Below are 22337 nucleotides of genomic sequence, written 5' to 3'. Positions count from 1 at the left end.
CAGATTCAGAGGGGTTTTGAGAGCTACAGATCCTTCATAAATATGTTTGTCATTTTGAGTTTCTAAAAGGCAAAAGATTTTTGATCACTTCTGTGAACTTTCGCATGTCTGCTTTGCTTCAAAGACTGGGATACACTTCTTTGTATATCTAGGATTCTCTTCCTGTTCTATTGCAAATTTCAATTTTGTATTGTCATTTTCTCTTGAGATTTCCATCATTTCTACTTTGCCAAACAATTTATCTATATTGATTAAAAGTCCAGAATCACAGTTTCTCTGCACTTCATATTCAAACATAGAACTTGTTGGAAGGTAATACAAACTTTATCAGCAGAATGCAGTGAACAGAAGATGTTCAAATAGTTGTCATCTGTCGTGATGTTACTGTCTTATTTCTGAGCCAATTTTGTCACTTCTGTTAAAAATATTTCATCTACATCTTTGGTCTGGTGAGTGGTCTGATTATACAGCCATCAATCTGATGTTCTTTCTCTTTTTAAATTCACTTTAAATACACTTCACCAGATCTCATCCCTAGTCTGTGGCTTTTCAGGCATGTGTATATCCTCTTGCATAATGTTCTTGTGTCACCTTATTTTCCCTGGACATTGTAGAGTGTTAGCATCACATCTCATCCACCAGGTCTCAATAATGACTACACTGTCATGCTCCTCACCATGTTTAAGGTTGCAAATTCATTGATAGTCATTTATCTTGTACGTTTTTATGCATTTTATATGGGTATCTAAGGTGATATGTTTTGTTCCTGACCCTTTTATCTTTCAAGCCATTTTCTCATATATGTGTATGTGTATGTGTGTAAAACTTTAAACTTTCTTTTTTACTTATTTGAAAAGAAGAGAGGAAGAGAAATTAATTGATCTTTGCTCTAGAAATTCACTCTCCAAATGCCCACAATAGCCAGAGAAGGGCCAGGCCAAGGCGAGGAGCCGAGAACTCCATTTGGGTCTGCTGTATGGGTGGCAGGGACCAAGGTACTTGGGCCATCATTTGCTGCCTCCCAAGGTGCATGTTAGCAGGAAGGTGGGATCTGGAATGGGAAGCAGAGTCCTGACTCTAATCCGGGCACTCTCATATGGGAGGCAGGTGTTGTAAGCACCATCTTACCTTCTCTGTGAAAAGCCCACCCTTTCTCATGTGTTTCTGAGCTTCACATGAAGCTTAAGAGATATGTACCTTCTTGTTCCTTTGTCTTACTTTTCTCCTCTAAATTTTTGAGAATGATGCCTTCTATGCCTTTTCCTCTTTGTCTTCTTCATCCTCTGGGTTAAAGCAGCCTCCAGAGCACCTCTGCATGGAACTTGACACTTTTTGTGTTACTGCTCCTTGCCTGCCTCTTCCATTTGTGCTAGTCTTCTGTGGCTGTTCGGGGGTTATTTAGTGTTCCTTAGGATTTTAGATATCACTATTTGTTGTCTGCTCTTTTATTTCTTGGCAAAAGAAGAATGTTCCTGCCTAACTTTTTTTGAAAGTTAAAATGACTGAGTGAGGGGGAGCGCAGAATCTAGAAGGGAAGTCTCCTCTTATTCCCCCAAGGGTCTTCGCTTTGCATTGCTCCTCAAGGTGTGCAGCATTTTTCACCAACTCTTAAGGTCCGTTTTCTTGGGTATAACGGATTGAGGTTGTCACTAAAATAAAATAAAAAATAAGAAGGTTATTGCCTTGCAGCTTCTCTTCTCTTACCTGAGATATGAATGATATTTGCCAAGTAAATGCAAAAACATTGTCACCGAGGAATGACTTCTTATCCTTCCCCGAGCTTTAAAATAAAACTTTTCAGAATTATCAAGTAGAGAGGGTGCAGGGCATAGAAAGCAACGTTTTAAAACAAAGTTCAAATCAATAGCAATTAACATTTCGTAGCCTCTATTTTCCTGCTAATGACTGAAGACAAGTACTAATTAGAGAAGCCTCCAGTGTCTGGATTTCTAATTGTACCAGATGGTGCTGCATGAGAACTCTTCCTAGAGCCTGGGAGAAGTCTGGGTGTTCTTTCATACCTTTCCTGATCTTGATCTTAGCTGAGGACACATATGCCTACCCCATGCTTCCCAGTGAGTCGTCTTCTTTGTCCTTGATTCTCTATGTTACCTACTTCTGTTTAGGAGGTGCATTCTGCCATGGTTCATGAGGGCTCTTAGAATCTTCTGGTTTTCTTCTTCTCTAGAAAGCTAATTTCACTCATTATTGTCTTTTTTTTTTTTTTTAAGATTTTATTTATTTGAGAGGTAGGGTTACAGACAGTGAGCAGGATAGACAGAAAAGTCTTCCATCTGCTGGTTCATTCCCCAAAGGCCTCAATGTCCGGAGCCAGGTGGATCTAAAGCCAGGACCCAGGAGCTTTCGCTGAGTCTCCCACACAGGTGCAGGAAAACTCAAGTGCTTGGGCCATCTTCTACTGCTTTTCCAGGCCACAGTGGAGAGCGGGATTGGAAGAGGAGCAGCCGGGACTAGACCTGGCACCCATATAGGGTGCCGGCACTGCAGGCAAAGGGTTAACCTACTGTGCCACTGCGCCGACCCCCATCATTTTCTTGTCATCTTTCCTTTGACTCTTTTGTTATCACCTAATCTCACTAGACTTTTCAATTACCCAGTTCCCTCTTCCTTATGTTGTTTCTCAAGATAAGACAAAACTAGCCCAGTCTTCAATCCTTTGAACAGCCAGCATTAAGATAGTTCTGCCTCTCTGATGTTTTTTAAACTCTTTTCACAGATTGTCTGAAAACATATGTTTTCTTCTTTTGGTTTGTACTTCAAATATTTCTGCCTTTGCTACTAACTCTGCTAACCAGCTCCAAGAAGGCTTTGATTTTTTTTTTTTTGTATATTTTTTGTGATATTCACTACTGTTGAGTGTTGAGATTGTTTTGACAAATGATGCCCATGAAAATCATTCATGTTAGAATAATAAAGCATGGGACTGACTACACGTCCCCAGATTCTTTCTCAGAGTTGTTTCACTAACACTGTTTATTGTGAAAGTGATGATGTAATTGCTCTAATAATTATGTTTTGTTTTGATTGGGTTTTTTTTTTAACTGAAACTTTGGTAGAACCAGAAGAAATTACTGTTGGTTGCTATCATCATTTCTGGTTTATGTGAAGAATGCTATGTTTTTTCCCTTCTCTATTATGATCCTTAGCCCTGATGAAGAGTATGGCAAGGGAACCAATCAGGAAGCTTCTGGAGTAATTCAAGCAAGAGATCTGAGGGCCCAATTTTCGGGGGGCAGTATTAGACAAGGAAAACAATTCACACTATTTCCTTCAAGCTCATAGGCAAAGGGAGTCTCCTTACTTTATTTCATAATGTTCTAATGTTCTACCTGCTTTTAAAGTTTAGAAACAAGTTTTTCTTGGACTATTTCCTTTTTAAATTTTAAAACTATTTATTTTGAAAGTTAGAGTTACACACACACATACACACATGAGAGAGAGAGAGCGAGTGAGCGAGCGAGAGAGAGCGACTGAGCAAGCGAGCAAGAGTGAGTGCTTTCATCCGTTTGGTACAGTCCCCAGACAGGGCCAGGTAGAAGCCGGGAGCTTCATGGGTCTCCCACATGGGTGGCAGGGGCCCAAACACTTGGAATATCTTCTGCTGCTTTTCCTAGGCCATAAGCAAGGAGCTGGATTGTAAGTGGAACAGCGGGGACCCAAGCTGACACCCATATGAGATGCCAGTGTGACAGGCGGTGGGTTTATCCTCTGTGCCACAACACTGGACCCTCTCTATTTCTTTTTTAACATACCCTCTTTGGTACATGTCTAAGAAATTGTGGATTTTATCATATGCCCTTCTATATGAGTATTTCCTAATTTTAAAGACTACTTACTTGGAGTCTATTGCATTTTTTAAAGTAACATTTGTAGGTTTCTCTCTTTCCTTATAAAATAAAAGCAAAAATATTTTATGACATAATCCCCAGATAACTGTTCTTAGCATTTGTGCTTCAGTTTTTATTTTGTAAGTATAGAAATAATTGTGATGAAGTACATACCTATAAATATTTATTCATTTACTTATACAAAAGTCTTACATTTTAATGTAACATGAAATTATGAGATGCCATTAATTATTATGAGAACATTATGAGATTCATCATGTGGATACCTCATATTTATTTTACAATTTCCCTATTGTTGACTACTTAAATTGTTTTCTACTCATTAGTATTATAATGAATGCCATGTTGGCAACTCATGACTGGAGCCTAGGGGGATTGCTGATGCCATAAACAAGAGTGTCAAATTGTTAAGTCAACAACAGGAGTCACTGTGCACTTACTCCTCATGTAGGATCTTTGTCCTTAGTGTGCTGTACATTGAGATTTAATGCTATAACTAGTACTCAAACAGTATTTTTCACTTTATGTTTCTGTGTGGGAGCAAACTGTTGAAATCTTTACTTAATGTATGCTAAACTGATCTTCTGTATATAAAGAGAAACGAAAATGAATCTTGATGTGAATGGAAGGGGAGAGGGAGTGGGAAAGGGGAGGGTTGCGGGTGGGAGGGAAGTTATGGGGGGGAAGCCGTTGTAATCCATAATCTGTACTTTGGAAATTTATATTCATTAAATAAAAGTTAAAAAAATAATGAATGCCATGATTTATATTTTTGGGAGTAATAAACCTTTGTATATTTCCTTAGGATAATGTATTTGTAAACCCATTTTTTAAAATCAAGAACTCAGAGGCTTGAATTAAAAAGGTATAAAGAGAGGCTGGCGCCGTGGCTCACTTGGTTAATCCTCCGCCTGAGGCGCCAGCATCACATATGGGTGCCGGGTTCTGTCCCGGTTGCCCTCTTCCAGTCCAGCTCTCTGCTGTGGCCTGGGAAGACAGTGGAGGATGGCCCAAGTGCTTGGGCCCTGCACCCCATGGGAGACCAGGAGGAAGCACCTGGCTCCTGGCTTTGGATTGGTGCAGTTCCGGCTGTTGCAGCCATTTGGGGAGTGAACCAACAGAAAAGGAAGACCTTTCTCTCTGCCTCTCTCTCTCAGTGTCCATAACTCTACCTGTCAAAAAGAATAAAAAATAAAAAATTTAAATATAAAGGTATAAAGATAGGAATGAGTCATAAAGGCTGAAAGTCCTACCCACTTGAAGAAGTAGCAGCAGCAGCTTGGCTGCTCTGCACGTGGCACCTCCACCTCCTCTTTACCTGGTCACTGACTAGGACGCAAAACACCAGAATGTAAACAGGTTTGGAGGGAAAGACATGGTGCAGTGGCAAGAAGTCCTCCTGGTTTCCCTGAGCACATCCCAGGTACATGTCTACCTCCTAATTCAACTTGAGTGCTCACATATTTGCTGTTTGTTCCTTGGAGTTTTTGATTAACCTTGATCTAGACTCTTCCATTTATCAGAGAGGATAGCTTTCATTCACTGTAACCTAGTCTTTTTCAGCTGTTTGGGAGCATTGCACAATAACTAGAATGTCTCCTGTAGTCTGTGGTGTTCTTTCTCTGTAGGAGGAAGCCTAGAGACTAGCATAAGGAAGACTACTTAGCCTTACAGACTTCTAGGTAGTCCCATTAATAATTTAGGAGACAAGGTTGATGTAAATCTCTTTGTATAAGTCAGTTCATTTAAGCAAATATTATTTGCTCTTTCTATGATGTCTATTTAGCTGAGTACTCAAAATTTAAGGGTATGTATTTGTGTTCAGAAAGCTGATTTTTGACCATGACAATCTGAGTTTAGTTTTTCTTGATCATTGTCATTCTGAATTTTTTATGTTGCTACAAAAATATTTTTCTTTTTTCTAAAATAACAGACCAACATAGAAGCATTGCATATTGCAGTAAAATGCCTGTGGGTTCTATGAATAACTTTAATTCATATTAAATTGAATATTTCTAGTTATTACTGAATATTTCCTTTTTGAAATTTCCATATTAAAATCAATTATCTGTAGTTAAGTAACATTATTTCAGTGGTTGCAGTTCTGTCATGATCCTAGGAAGCTAACAACAGCAGTAATTAAAAACTGTTACAAATAGCATTTTTATCGCTATTTAAAAAGTTCTTCAATTGACCAAGCAGATGTCGTTACAGATTTTTGTCTTTGATATGATAAATTCCCCATTAATTTTGAAAATCTGTTTTTTAAGGAATGTGCTTTCAAGTTTTGCACAGTTGAGCTGCAATTTGTGGAAGTTCAAACAGCTGTCCTGATAAACCATTCGACAAATTTGTAATAGAAGCTCTTTTAGGCAAACGCTAACTTCTGGAGCTTTATTTTCTGCTCAGCCGCATGCATTTGAATGACTCCGCATTTGTGGGTTCAGAAGATATGATATAATTACATACGTGTACAGATGCACATTCTCTCATATGTTTGTTGACATTGCCTATCTAACCTATTTTGGATATAAGGATTAATATACTTCACTTTTAAAAAACTGAACAGTAGGGGTGGACATTGTAGCACAATGGGGTAAGCCATGCTGAGGACACCTGCATCTCCAATCAGAGTGCCCCCTGCTTCCAGTTTAGCTTCCTCCTAATGTGCCTGGAAAGACAGGGGATGATAGTCAATGTACTCGGGTTTCTGCTACCCGCGTGAGAGACACGAATGCAATTCCTGGTTCCTGGTGTCAGCCTGGCCTAACCCAGACTGTTAGGGGCATTTGGGAGTGAACTAGTGTACGGAATCAATCAATCAGTCTCTCTCTCTCAATCTGTCTCCTCCTCCCTCCCTCCCTCTCTCCCTCTTTCTCCTTCCCTCCTTCTGTCTCTCTCTGTGTCACTTTTTCTTTTATTTGATCTTACCCAGAAGGCTGAGAAGCGATCACTCTTTCTTTCAAATAAATAGGTAAATTTAAAAAAAAGCTATACATTACGTGGCTTTTATTAACAATGGCATGTGCATCTTTAAAAAATAGTAATGAAAAGTTTAAGTTGTAACCATTTAATTTAAAAATACTGTTTTTCTTTTTATCTGTCTAGGTTGAAGAAATTGTAGATATTGGATCATTTGCTCCAGAAGATATTCATATTCCTAAAATTTATGTCCATCGCCTTATAAAAGGAGAAAAATATGAGAAACGAATTGAGGTAACCTACTTAGCTTCTTTATTAGTATTTAAGGATCAGATTACCAGAGGTGCTGTCCCTGGGTTAGAGTCATTTCACATGATAGGAGGTTGTTGCTCAGCAGGACGTCTTGCTTTGGATCTTGGCAGGAGCTTTCCATGGATTCATTGTAAGGGAATGTGATTTGCTTATCTGTGCTGCTGTTCAGCCTCACACTGCCTTGTCTTTCAAGATATATTCCACTATGCCCTATGTTTATTTAGGCTGTGTCTCTCAGGCTTCTGTTCCTGTCCTAAGTTACAACACATCGTTTTGGCTGGCTGTCTTTGAAGGTTGAGAAGGATAATGAGGTCTTTGGTAGTGACAGTGAGAGAGAGAGACAGAGAGAAAGGTCTTCCTTTGCCGTTGGTTCATCCTCCAGTGGCTGCCATGGCCAGCGCGCTGTGACCAGTGCACCATGCTGATCCGATGGCAGGAGCCAGGTGCTTCTCCTGGTCTCCCATGGGGTGCAGGGCCCAATCACTTGGGCCATCCTCCACTGCACTCCCGGGCCACAGCAGAGAGCTGGCCTGGAAGAGGGGCAACCGGGACAGAATCCGGCACCCCGACCGGGACTAGAACCCAGTGTGCCGGCGCAGCCGTGGCGCCGGCCCCCTGCTGGATTCTTAATGCTTGATTGTTCAGAAATGTGGATCACAAAGCTGCTTTGCCCTTGTAATGAGTACCATTTCCAATTAGTGTTGGGTTGTGTCCAGCTGGTAGGTACTAGATTGTACAAGGAATACACGGAGGCCAGTGAGAGCATGAAGAAGGACCAGCTGGGCCAGAAATGAGATGTAGATTCAGATGTGTCTAGGCCTCAGCAACTTAACAGGCGTGATGTAATAGACATATATCCATTACTCTGTGGATATACCACAGGACCCTCTGTAATCCAAAACTTGTGTCAGGGGCCTAGGGAGAAAGGGTGGGATGTTGGCAAACAGGACCAGAGTCTGTGTCAAGGAGGTCTTGTAATGGAGCTAGTTTCCTGGGGTGGTGGGTATTTGGTTAGGATGTCCATGTTCTATATCTATATGGTGCCTACCTCCACTCCTGACTCTCGTTTCCTGCTAAAGCACACTCTGGGAGTCAGAAGTTGTGGCTCAAATAAGTGAGTGCTTACTTCTAATGTAGAAGACCTGGATTGAGTTATCGATTTTCAGTTTTGGCTCAGTCCTGGCTGCTGCAGGCATTTGGGGGAGTGAAACAGTGAAAGGGAGTGTTCTCTCTCTTCTCTCGCTTTCTCGCTCTCCCGTGTGTGTGTGTGTGTGTGTGTGTGTGTGTGTGTGTGTCTGCCTAGCAAATAAATAAATAATGAAACATTACTCTTCAAAAAGTAAATTTCCTGCTGATTTCTGAACATTCCTGTCGCTTGAGTGATGTAGCAAAACCAGTCTGCACTCTGCAGGTGCAAATAGGCTACCAGCAACACCTGGTAAGCACCTTCTGAAGCCCTGAAGCACAGATTTCCAAGGATCTTTTCTTTTACTGTGCTCTGGTTCTCTCTCTGAGCACCCAGGGAGAATCCGGTGTAGGAACCTCGAGTCACAGTAGTAGTGGTCTGTGGCAGAACAGGGGAGTCCTGCGCTTCAAAGAGACCCAGCTGGCATAGCTCCCTCTCAGACAGATCTGACCTCTTGCATTTATTTCCTAAAGGATTATTTCTGTTCTCCAACGTGACCTACGTTTTTCTTTGAGTTCTCTTCAGTATTGCAGATTTGCCTGTTAGTAGCAATGAGAAAGAGTTAATTTTCTATTTCAGTAGTGATGAAATAAGATAGACCTTCAGTTATGAAGAATTGATTTCTGTTTCTTTTCAAGCGCTTATCAATACGGAAGGAAGGCGATGGAAAGGCCAAATCCACTCAGGCTGGAGATAACGTAAGGGAACGCATCATCAGGCGGGCAGCTCTGGAGTTCGAGGACGGCATGTATGGTATCCTTTATCTTTCAGAAACAGGATGGAGACAGAGCGCAAGCTTTCCCTGTGTTCATCAGGCTACTTGGCCTCCTGAATAGTGATTCAGTTCTGGTCCCTGGTAGCTTTGGAAGAAATGGATCATTTTCTAATAAAAAGTGGCATATAACTTAAATGATCATGATTAATGAAACTGGGATTATACTGTTTGCCTTCTTGAACTAAAATGGCAACCAAAAATTCACTTCACTGTGTTCCAAAATGCAGTGAGTTTCAGTACAGATTGGCAGCTAGCTGGAGATTATTGGGAAAAGGGGTTGCCCATGATGAGGGTTTCAAATCTCAGAACTACTAGTCATAAGTGGCGCTGTTTATTGGGACATTTGCATATATAGTCATTGGAACGTAAGAACCAATTTATTTAACAACTCTCTGCTTCCCTTGAGAGAGATCCTGTGGATGCACTGTTTTATGTCTAAGGATATTCAATGAATGTTCAAATTCTCCTTTACGTACCTTGTCAAAAAAGGAGTAGACATCATTTAGAACACTTAGTATTTGGATTTTGAATGCATATAAATAATAAACTGCTGGGAGCCTGCGCTGTGGTATAGAAGGTTGAGCCCTTTCCTGCAGTGTCAGCATACATATGGGTACCGGTTCATGTCCCGGCTGCTCCACTTCTGATCCACCTCCCTGCTAATGGCCTGAGAAAGCAGTGGAAGATTGGCCCAAGTGTTTAGGCCCCTGCACCCCTGTGGGAGAACCAGAAGAAGCTCTTGACTCCTGGCTTCAGCCTGGCTCATCCCCGGCCATTGTGGCCACCTGGGGAGTGAACCAGCAGATGGCAGATTCTCTCTCTCTCCTTCTCTCTTCCTCTATCCCTTTCTGTATCCCTCTATATCTCTGTTCTCAAACAAATAAATCTTTAAAAAAATAAACTGCCATTATGTTAGCTTTCAGTATATCAGACTTTTACCTATACTTGTATAATACAACTAATATATAACAAGTAATATATGATAGAATTAATATTTGTTGAATGGTAGATAGAATGGCATCTGGCTTTATTGTGTGAGCTCCCCAGCCCATGAATATCAGATTTTAGGCTGTGATTTTGACTGGAAGTACCTTCTTTTTACTTCCACCTCAAAATTTGTCCTTATTGTTTAAATTATACTTTGTGTTTTGGTGGAATTCCTGTATAAGCAAAATACAGAGTCAAAGAGGTTGATTCTATATAAGAAAGTTAGGCACTGTGCTTTCTTCTCTTCACCAGTCAGTTGACTTACATCTGGTATTTTATTTTTTTATTTTATATTTAATTAGTTTTTAACAAATTCAATGTGATTTGTAGATACAACTCTAAGAACAAAATGATATTATCTTCCTCCTTCCCTCCCTCTCTCTCCTTCTCGCCCTCTTTCCTTCTCCCTTCCTTTCTGTCTCTGTAGTTTTTGAGATAACATACTTTAACTTTACATTACAGTAAAAAGGCTTAACACTTCACCAACTAAAAAGTGTGAAAAGGAAAAAGACCCTAGTTTTGTGGGAATATAGACAGTGACTATAAACATTAACTGAATAGAAAATTGACCATTTCATCCAAATACAGTAAATGCTAAAGTAATCACGGATCATTAAAACTATAGTAGTATAATATTCTTAGCCATTGGTTTGACATAAGCATCAAGCATGCAGCGACACTGATACTCAGAGACATTTCTCTTTTTTCTTTCTCTCTTTCCTTTTTTTAATTTTAGCTCCCACATATAAGGGAGAACATGCAGTGATTGTCTTTCTGGGTCTGGCTTGTTTCACTCAACATGATGTCTTCCAGTTGCATCCGTTTTGTTGGAAATGGTAGCAGTGCATGCTTTTTTATAGCTGAATAATATTCCATTGTATATAAATATCACATTTTCTTTATCCATTCATCTGTCGATGGACACCTTGGTTGATTTCAAGTTTTGGCTATTGTGAACAGTGCTGCCATAAACATAGTGTTGCAATTATCTCTTTGATACATTGTGTTCAGGTCTTTTGGGTATATACCCAGTAGAGGGATTGTGGGATTATATGGCAAGTCTGTTTCTAGTTTTTAAATAAATCTCTATACTGTTTTCTACAGTGGCCTCATTAATTTACATGCTGCCACTGTATGTACTTGTTCCCCTTTGTCCATATCCTCACCAGCATTTGTTACTCTCTGGGTTTGGATTTTAGCCATTCTGACAGGGGTGAGAGGAGATCTCATTGTGGTTTTGATTTGCATTTCTCTGATGGCTACTGATGTTGAGCATTTTTTCATATATTTGGTGGTCATTTGTATTTCTACTTTTGAGAATTGTCTATTGAAGTCCTTTGCCCTTTTCTCAACTGGATTGGTTACTTTTTGTTGTTGAGTTTTTTTTTTTTTAAGTTGCTGGTATATTCAGGATATTAATCCTTTGTCAGATATGTGGTTTGAAAATACTTTTTCCCATTTTATTTTGTCTCTTTCCTCTGTTAATTGTTTCCTTTGCTGTACAAAAGCTTCTGAGTTTCATATAGTCCAATTTGTTTAGTTTGGCTTTTGTTGCATTTGGGGGTCTTCTCCAAGAAGTCATCCCCTACACAAATGTCTTGGAATGTTTCCTCTACGTTTTCTTCCAGTCACTTTATAGTCTCAGGTCTTAAATTTAGGTGTTTGATCTGTCTTAAGTATATTTTTTATATGATGAGAGGTGTGAATCTAATTTCATTCTTTTACATATATACAGCCAGTTTTGCCAGCACCATTTGTTGAAGAGATTATCCTTATTCCACTATATGGTCTGAGCATTTTGGCAAAAGTCAATTGGCTGTATGCACATGGATTAATTTCTGGGCTCCCTATTCTGTTCCATTGATGTGTGTATTGGTTTTTATGCCAGTACCATGCTGTTTTAATTACTATAGCTTTGTAGTATGTTTTGAAATCAGGTATTGCGATGCCTCCAGCTTGGGTTTTCTTGCTCAGGTTTGCTTTGGCTATTCAGGGACTTCTGTGATTTCCATGTGAATTTTATTTTACTTTATTTAAACTTTATTTATTTATTTGAGTGATAGAGTTACAGACAGAGAGAGGGAGAGACGGAGGGAAAGGTCTTCCATCAGCTCATTCACTCTTCAAATGTTTGCAATGGTTAGAGCAGGGCCGATCTGAAGCCAGGACTTCCTTTTTTTAAAAAAATTTATTTATTTATTTGAAAGGGAGAGAGAAAGAGAGAGAGAGAGAGAGAGAGTGTCTTCCATCTGCTAGTTCACTCCCCAAATGGCTGCAATGGCCAGAGCTGTGTTGATCAGGAGCCAGGAGCTTCTTCCAGATCTCCAACACTGTGGAAGGGGCCGAAGCACTTGTGCCATCTTCTACTGCTTTCCCAGGCCATAGCAGAGAGCTGGAAGACCAGCAGCCAGGGCTAGAACCAGCACCCATATGGGATGCTGGTGCTGCAGGTGGAGACTTAGCCTACTATGCCACAATGCTGGCCCCTTTATTTGAATTTTAGAATTGTTTTTCCTAGGCCGGCGCCGCGGCTCACTAGGCTAATCCTCCGCCTAGCGGCGCCGGCACACCGGGTTCTAGTCCCGGTTGGGGCGCCGGATTCTGTCCCGGTTGCCCCTCTTCCAGGCCAGCCCTCTGCTGTGGCCAGGGAGTGCAGTGGAGGATGGCCCAGGTGCTTGGGCCCTGCACCCACATGGGAGACCAGGAAAAGCACCTGGCTCCTGGCTCCTGCCATCGGATCAGCGCGGTGCGCCGGCCGCAGCGCGCCAGCCGCGGCGGCCATTGGAGGGTGAACCAATGGCAAAGGAAGACCTTTCTCTCTGTCTCTCTCTCTCACTGTCCACTCTGCCTGTCAAAAAAAAAAAAAAAAAAAAAAAAAGAATTGTTTTTCCTAACTATAAATAATGCCATTGGTATTTTGATAAGGGTTGCATTGAATTTATAGATTGATTTAGGTAGTGTAGTCATTTTAATGATACTGATTTTACTGATTCAGGAGCAAGGACTATATTTTTCCATTTTTGTGTGTCCTTGATGATTTCTCTCATCAGTGTTTGATAATTTTAATTGTAGAGATCTTTCCCTTCTTTGGTTCAATTTATTCCTAAATATTTGATTCTTTTTTGTGGATATTATAAATGGATTTGTTTCTTGATTTCTGTGAATTCACCATTAGCATAAAAAATAACTATTTTTTGTATGTTTATTTTGTAGCCTCCAGCTTTACTGAACTGGTTTATCAATTCTAACAGCTTTTTGGTTAAGTGTTTAGGTTTTTCCATGTATATCGTTATGTCATCTGCAAATGTAGATAATTTGATTTCCTCTTTTCCAAATTTAATGCCCTTTATTTCTCTTCCATAATTGCTCTTGCCAAAACTTCCAGTAAATAAGAGTGGTGAAAGTGGACACCCTTGTCTTGTCCCAGATCTGAGAGGAAACACTTTAGTTTTTCTCCATTCAGTATGATATTGGCAGTTTTGTGATTTATAGCCTTCATGATTTTGAGGAATGTTCCATTTATACCTAAGTTGTGGAGAGTTTTTATTGTGAAAGCGTGTTGCGTCTCATCAGATGCTTTCTCCGCATCTATTGAGATGACTGTCTGGTGTTTGTTCTTCATCCTATTTAAGTGATTTGTGACACTTATTGATTTGTGCATGTTGAACCACCATTGCATTTCTGGGATAAATCCCACTTGATCATGATGTATGATCATTTTGATGTGGATTTCGATTGGTCTGTAGGGTGTTTGCTGCGATGTCTGTTAATCTGTGGGTTTTCCTTTCTATGTAACTTGATGCTTTTCTCTTACTGTCTTTAGGATTGTCTCCTTGTATTTAACTTTTGACAATTTTATGAAAATATACCTTGGAGAAGACTTTTTTTGATTGAGTCTACTTGGCTTAATGCATCACCAAATAAGACGTTTAACAGATAAAAAGCAAATGAGACCCCGGCTTAGTAGGAAGGTAGACAATGGCTATAAATAATTATCAAATGTATAAATGATCGTTTCACTCATATACAATTTTTTTGGTCAATTAGTCATTCCTGCCTTTTTCCTTTTCTTCTCCTTGAGGAATATCTCTAATATGTTTAATAGTATCCCATTTTTCATGTAGAGTTTCTTCATTCTTTTCTCTTTATTTTTGTCAGATTAGGTTATTTCAAAATTCTCGTCCTTCAGGTCAGAAATTCTTTCCTCCACTTGGTCTATTCTGTTAAAGCTCTCCATCATATTTTTTATTTCACTGATTAAAGATTTCATCTCTAAAACTTCTATTTGGTTTTTCTTAATGAGCTCTGTCTCCTTATTAATATTTTCATTCATGTCACTCATTGATTTCCTCATTTCTTTAGCCTGTTTAATCTGTATTCTCTTGTATCTCATTGAGTTTCCTTACAATAAGTATTTTGAATTCTGTATCTGCTGTTTCATATATTTCCTTCAGTTCAGAATCTAGTTCTAGAGGAGTATTGTGTTCTTCTGCAGACATCATGCTACCTTGCTTCTTCGTGCCTCCAGTGTCCCTGTGTTGCTGTCTGCCCATCTGGTGTATTTGTACCATTTTCTTTATGGAGTAGGTTTTATTGTAGGAGAATTTATGGCTTAAGTTTGAATGCCGGGTATCACTTGGCTTGTTGCTCTTCTGGCTTTGGCTTTCAGTGAGCTCAGGAATGTAGTCTCTGAGTGATTTCTTTTGTCTTAATCAACGTCAGTTTTGTCTATAAGTGCCACAGTGGTCTAATCTGCTGCAGTTTGTAGGGATAGAAGTGTGGCTTTGAGATGAATAAGGGTTTTCTTGGGTGTGTATCTTTGGTCCACAGAGTTCTGTGTCGGTTTCCCTGGTAAATGTGATAGCCAGCGCCTTGCTCATCGTGCTGAGGGAGCTGAGGGTGGCTGCCTCTTTGTCCTCCTGGCAAGTGTGAGTGATGCCAGGACTGTGGCACCAGTTGCTGTGGCTCTAGGGCTGGGTAACACATATGGACCCTTCCTCAGGTGCTTCTGGGGAAGTCCACCTGGTGCTGTGGCATAACCAATAGCCCTAGTCCTAGGACTAGATGTAAGCTGAACCCTTTTCCAGCCCTACAGGGTGACTACAAGGTATACAGGAGATTTTACTCTGAAGGTTATGAGTCCAGGGACATGGAATGCAGGTCGGTTCTTCCCTGTGTCCACCAGGTAGATTCCAGTGGCACTGAGAAATTTAGAATGAATTGTCACAGTCCTGGTGTTGTAGGGTGTAGTGGTGTCATTGCCCAGATCTCCCAGGGTGGGAGTGGATCTTTTACAGGCTGCTTCTGCTGGGAGCCCCTTGCTCATGTAGAGTGCATGGGTGTAGCTCTGGGGCTTCACCCAAACTCCCACAGTTGCTGGATGAAGGGATGTTGCATTGACTTTGACTATGGTGGTGATCAAGAATGCACTGCTTGACATTTTGCTGTCTAGTACGGTGCTCTGCGTGAGTGGGGGAGGGGAAGTACAGCAGCTTCCCTGCTCCAAGCTAGCAGTTGCTCCGACCTCAGTCAGCTCTCCAGGCTAAGGTTCAAGTCAGTGGGTGACTGTGGAGTTCCCTGTCAGCTAAACGTGCATGCGCTGGGGCATGTGGCAATCTTTTCCTACCTTAGTGTGGTGGGATGGCAGCTCAGAGCTGGCAGCTGGGCGTGCTGTGCAGTTGGCTGCAGCCGTTTGTCTGTCTTCTCTTTTCTTGTCCCAGAGTTGTTTTTTTTTTTTTTTCATTAATTTGCCAAAAATTTACATAAGTCAAACCCTTGGAAATGTAGTCCTTCCCTTGTTCATTTCATAACCCAGGGCAGCCTAGTTAGTGTGGCTGTATCTTATTTGGCCACCTTGGATCTTGCCCTACTTGACTCCAAATACTCTTAAGTAGAAATTTTGGTATTGTCAGAAAACTTTTATGAAATTTAAAAATGGTAGCCCCTTTTAGGGATTCTTTTAAAGATTTATTTTATTAATTTGGAAGAGTTACAGAGAGAGGTAGAGAGAGAGAGAGGTCTTCCATCCACTGGATCTCTCCACAGATGGTTGCAACGGCTGGAGTGGAGCTGAGCTGATTGGAAGCCTGGAGCCAGGAGTTTCCTCCGGGCCTCCCATGTGGTTGCAGTGGCTCAAGGATTTGGGCCATCCTCTGATTTCCCAGGCACATTAGCAGGAGCTGGATCAGAAGTGGAGCAGCTAGGACACAAACTGGTACCCATATGAGATGCTGGTGCTGCAGGCCAGGATTTTAACCTGTTGTGCCATAGTGCAGACTCTTCAGAATATTTAATTTTAATTTATTTTACTTATTTATTTTTTGACAGGCAGAGTGGACAGTGAGAGAGAGAGAGAGAGAAAAGTCTTCCTTTTCTGTTGGTTCACCTCCCAATGGCTGCTGCCACCGGTGTGCTTCGGCCAGTGCACCGTGCTGATCCGAAGCCAGGAGCCAGGTACCTCTCCTGGTCTCCCATGCGGGTGCAGGACCCAAGCACTTGGGCCATCCTCCACTGTCTTCCCGGGCCACAGCAGAGAGCTGGCCTGGAAGAGGAGCAACCGGGACAGAATCCGGCGCCCGGAGCGGGACTAGAACCCGGGGTGCCGGCGCCGCATGCAGAGGATTAGCCTATTGAGCCGTGGTGCTGGCCTCTTCAGAATATTTTAAATCATCTTTATTTTGTGAGTTTTGAATAGTAAAAATAATTTTAAATGAAAGTAGAGTCATGTTTTATAGTAAACCAATCATAATACATCAAACTTCCTGAGCCCATTAATGAAAATAAAATGTCTTTCATTTTTGTTAAAATGACCTCTTAGCTAGCTTCTGAAGCTACCACTTTGATATCTGTGGGACGTGTTATTGAAAAAGCTATGACTAGTTAGAAGTTTTCTTTTTGAAAAATTGTAAAATGGTGCCCTTAGGGGGATTGAAGAATATATTCAGTTATTATATTCAGAGTAAGTTCCCTTAAATAAGGCTTCTGTTCACATTTATGTATGTAGAGCTTTACAGCATAATCTCTTTGCATTTTGTATGTTGGCCCTTAACATCTTTTCTTCTAGCTAATCTGGGCATAGGGATCCCTCTTCTGGCCAGCAACTTTATCAGCCCGAACATGACTGTTCATCTTCAAAGTGAAAATGGAGTCCTGGGTTTGGTAAGATGGAAATTGAAGTTTTCTTTAATTCTTTTTTATTTATTTTTTAGTTATTATAGTTTGCCAATTTAGAAAATGTGTAATCTTTTATTATTTCTTAGTATATCCTAACCATTAATGCAACAAAAGTTGTACATATAATGTATATCCATTATTTAAAACAAAAGTAATAAGGAACAGGTGTTTACCCTAGCAGTTAAGATGCCCACCTCCCCCATCAGAGTGTTTGTTTCCTGGCTCCAGTTCCTGAACTTGGCTTTGGCCAGTACAGACACTAGGAGGCAATGGCGGTGACTCAACTAACTGAGTCCCTGACACCCTCATCGGGGGCCTGGATTGTGTTCCCAGCTTCCAGCTCCTAGCACTGACCCTGTGTCAACTCTGGGCACTGCATGTGTTTCAGGAGTGAACCAGCAGGCAGGAGCCGGTTCTTGCTTGTGCTTGAGCTCACTTGCTCTGTCTCTTTCTACCTCTCAAATAAACAAAAAAATTAAAATTAAATAAAGTATGAATTATACTTTATATTATATATTATAATATATAATAATATATATAATATATTATATTATACATACATACTTGTTACTGATTGAAGTGATAATCATGAACATTCCAGGTATAAAAATCATATCTGCTTAAAAGCAAATTCAAATAAAGTCAGACACTTAGCCTTTTTAAGGTTCATTAGAGATTATGTACAGTGTTCAACTCCCTCCACTTTAAGACAAGAGATAAGTTGATGCAAATTATCCATAGTCAAAGGTTAAAGAAAAAATTGCACAGTTCTAAAACATTGTTTTCCACTACAGTTTATTTATAAGATAAATTTTTTTTCTGCTTTGGAAACTGTGTGGACATTTCCCAGCTGTATTTCCTCATTTTTTGGTCTCCATTTTTGCCTTTTTATTTTCCCCTTTCCTCCTTTTGAGTTTAATATGCATTATATCATTAAACTGCTTACCCCATTTGAGTAATTGGAGTTGCCTTATATAAAATTATTTTTTAAAAAAAGTCTTACTAAGAAAATCTGGGTACCAGGAATATAAGAGTATCCAAACTCAAATGTGGTGAGTTTAGAATCCCAAATTCAGGCCTTTTGGTGATATATACTGGAAAGCCTAACCTTGGCCTCTTCAGGTTCTTCTGGTCAGATAACACAGAATGTAATTTGTTTGCACTAATCCTTCTCGAAAGGTTTATGAATAATTTTGGCTGCATTGTAGATCTGAATAACTTCTTCTTGTTTTATTGTCCTGTATTTCTAAGAGCATAACATTTATTTCAAGATGATCATTGTAAGAAAATACTTTGCATTTGCCTAATCACCTTTAATGATTTGCCTACACTATTTGTGTAGGAGAGACTAATCAGTGTGAGAAACAGAGCTGTGAAAATCTGGGAATTATTTTTAAAAGGTTTCCCTCAAGTCTTTGGATGATAACTTCCTGGAGCTTTTGGGAAGTTATTTATACTACAGTTTTACTAATGGGAAATGTGTTGTGTTTGACAGGGACCATATCCATTACAACATGAAGCTGATGCAGACCTAATCAATGCAGGTAGGTGAACTCACTTATTTTTTGTGTGTGTGTTTGTTTCCTTTTGCTGTAACTTAGTTCTGTGCTTCATCATGGTAAGGAATGGGAATAAATCCTTTATTTTTGGAGAATGCTTCAATATATTAAATGTTGAGAAAGGAAGGTAAACCTTTCTGGTTCCTCTCTGGGGTCTCCTTTCATTGGGAAATATCTTAGATAAAGGAGGATGGACAGGTGGAAGCACGTTTAATGATGAGTCTGTCCATCAGGGTCTTGTCTACAAATAGAGAACACTCTCAAATGGGGTAATTAAGGAGAATTAAAGGAAGGGACAGTTTACAAGACCTTGGGAGAATTAAAAGAAACCAAGGCAGGATGGTGAAATGCATAGTCTTTAAGCTGCTGTGACAGGAAGTATCAATTAACAGAGACTACATCCTTTGGGAGAGAAACACTGCTGTGTTGCTGCAACCCATGTTGGGTGAGGGTCTCATCTGCAGGGTCTCCTGCTTGTGCCTCACACTGTCCAATCCCAACTTGAAATATCTCAGCCCTCTCAGTTTGGAGAATGGTGGCAATGGGACCACAGAGGTAAGAGGGAAAGATCTGGTGCCCTGGGATTGTCACCGTGGTTGATGCTTACTGCCCTGTAGTCTGCATAGGGAGGTACAAGCATCCTTAAGGGAGTCCACTACCACCAAGAGGACTGTGAACTGGGGACGGTAGCCTTATCTCCTTTGTTCCTGTGCTCATAAGCTTAGCCTTTTATTTTTTTTAAAGATTTATTTATTTATTTGAAAAGCAGAGAGTTACAGAGAGGCAGAGGCAGAGAGAAGTCTTCCATCTGCTGGTTCATTCCCCAAATGGCTGCAATGGCTGCCATGGCTGGCGCTGGGCCAATCCGAAGCCAGGAGCAAGGAGCTTCCTCCATGTCTCCAAGGACTTAGGCCATCTTCTGTGCTTTCCCAGGCCGTAGCAGAGAGCTGGATTAGAAGTGGAGCATCTGGGACTTGAACCAGTGCCCATTTGGGATTCCAGCACTGCAGGCAGTGGCTTTACCCACTATGGCACAGTGCTGGCCCCATCTTTGCCTTTTATTATTTGCCTTTAATTCTATTGGGATATGCAATAGATCTTCAGAAAGTTCATGAAAAGGTATATTATGAAAAAATTGCATAGATTTCCATTTTTTTGCACCTGTATAAACTTCTTTTAAGTTCATTTTCCCATAATTTTTTTGAAGTATCCTCACAGAGTTACAAACATTAGGGACCTTAGGAAGAACAGATCAGGCCTCTTAGCTCTCATCATTGCCTGTGCGTGAGGCAACACTGTCACCATTTCTGGACTGTAGCCCATCTTCAGGGTGGGGCTCCTGTGAGAAGCTGATTCGTGTTCTAGCATGATTTTCTGCACCCCTTTACTCTTACTCATTCTTTGCCTGCAAAAGTATTATTTTTACTGTGCATCCAAAAATAGTATGTGTTGAACTCAGAAGTAATATGAACTGAACATAAAGGCCAGCTGCCAAGTAGAATTGATGTTTGAAACTTGAAAGTTTTCAAAGTGAAACAGCTTCTGGTTGAATAGTTGAATTAGTTAACACAACTCAACTCTGAAAGGCCCACTGTGATAAAGCAGTGACATTTAACCAAGGCTATAATTTAATTGTACTGTACCCTTTAGCAATAGCTCATTGATCTGTGAAAATATTTGCTGCTTGGTTTAATTAATTTATGATATTAGTGAGTTACTTGCAAAATGAATAACTCCATTTTCCAAATTTCAGGCTTGAGTTCATAAAACCCTCTTTCTTTGGAAATTAGTTAAGTTTTTCAATAACATCATTAGACGGTAGGTAGTTGTGATTCTACTGAGCTTGAGAGGAACTCTGTTCTAGTGAAGCCACCAGTTTTCTTTGTTCCCTTTTGAAGTATGACACAGAACATTAAACTGCTCTGCAAAACAAGAATTCATTGCTTACGGGAAGCCCGGTCAGTTGAATGGCATTCTGACTCTTTCATTGAGGATTTTTTTTTAATGCTTTTGATTTTTCTCAACTGTATAAATTAGAGAACCTAGAGTATAAATTGATGGTTTCCTTAACTCCCCAAATTATCTAGAAATTACCTGAAAAGTTAACCAATTGCTTGTGTTAATTTGGAAAGTTTTTTTTTTTTTTTCCCAAGAAATCCCTTTGAATGAATACAAAGAGTTATATGTCTGGGTATAATCAGTGTCTTAAAATTTCAAAATAATTAGAAAACTATTTCTAAGGATAATTTTTTTCTAAAATGTGGTCTCATAAGCTCCTAGAAAAATGAATTCCATTTGCTTGCATATCACTTAGGGACTTAGAGGCTACTTTTTCACATGTGTAATACCGTGTGGACTGTGACGTATCTTACCATGCTAATTGAGAAACTGAAGCCCTTCAAGTGAAGTGATGCACTCAGGATAGCATTACTGACCCTTGCCCTTTTTCTCAATACACTGGGCTATCCCTGCGGGTACAAAGAACCTGACTTCTACAAAGGTATAAACAGAGTGCTTAGAACTGAGAACGTTTCAGGAACTTGAACCTGCAGCAACCCCATGCACTTGTGAAATTTCTAAGTCTCAGGTTTTTGTTTTAGTATTAATGTGCATTTTGCATTCTGTGTTTATTAGCGTTGTCTTATTTCAATGTATAAATCATGTTTTAAATGACTGGTTTTTAATTAAAATTGCATTAGAAAGGATCACCACTTAATTTCCTGACCTATGAATGCTCTCCTGTCATGCACTTTTTACAGGAGTGCTTCTTAGCAGACTGGAGGGGTTGGGTGTGACTATGGCCCCCTGGGGATATTTGGTAATGTGTGCAGACATTTTTGATTATCACATCTAGGAGAGGGAGTCTACTGGGACTTTATGGGTAGAGGCCGAGGATGCTGACATCCTGCAACACCAAGCACAGCCCCCACCAAAAGTTACCAGCCCCAAATATCAGCAGTGCTGAGGGGGAGAAATCCTGATCTAGACGTGTGTATACCCCACGTGAAGAATTGTAGGCCTACAGACTACAGTACAAATAGCACAGCATTCCACATCTCGTGATCGCAAACATTCTTTCCAGCTTTGTCTTTCCCTATGCCCTGTACAGATGCTTTTGTCCACCTACACAAGACTATCCTGGTCTGCTGGGGAACCGCTGATGGTGGCCCATGCTTTCTTTCCTGCATGTTTTTGCAATCACCATGCCCTTCACCAGCCTTTAATTCTGCCCCTTCTTTTTTCATGCCTGTCTCTCTACTCATCATTTCCTATCAAAATATATGATAGTCCTTTCTCTCTACCAGGCACTAGAGTAAGGGCTTTATATGCATTATCTAATTTAATTCTCCATGTCTTATGTGCTGTCTAAAAGCTCCTACTAAACCATATGAAAAGCATTTTCCAAAGCTTTTCAGTTTATGGGTATTTTGAAAAACATGAAAATGTTTCCATGGTTTAGAATCAAATTCCCTTGGAGGCTAAATAATCAGCATGATATAAATAGGCTTATTCTCTCTTGGTACTTGAGCTCAAATAGTGGGAAATATTGACGG

General features: G+C 40.2%; 1 protein-coding gene across 2 annotated transcripts in view; it reads left to right on the top strand.

Annotated features, from left to right (window-relative positions):
* Positions 1–22337, top strand: part of OXCT1 (3-oxoacid CoA-transferase 1) — a 183964-nt gene that overhangs the window by 69701 nt on the left and 91926 nt on the right. For both annotated transcript variants that reach the window (XM_089312749.1, XM_002714003.6), the window contains exons 8-11: positions 6978–7085; positions 8928–9042; positions 17115–17209; positions 18720–18768. In XM_089312749.1, the coding sequence (XP_089168875.1) occupies positions 6978–7085; positions 8928–9042; positions 17115–17209; positions 18720–18768 (367 nt within the window). The remainder of the gene's footprint in view (positions 1–6977; positions 7086–8927; positions 9043–17114; positions 17210–18719; positions 18769–22337) is intronic.

The sequence above is a fragment of the Oryctolagus cuniculus genome, chromosome 14 (genome assembly GCF_051225735.1).
Source record: "Oryctolagus cuniculus isolate XC-2025 breed Fujian yellow rabbit chromosome 14, ASM5122573v1, whole genome shotgun sequence".
Classification (NCBI taxonomy): Eukaryota; Metazoa; Chordata; class Mammalia; order Lagomorpha; family Leporidae; genus Oryctolagus; species Oryctolagus cuniculus.
This window is presented reverse-complemented; position numbering and strand designations above follow the sequence as displayed.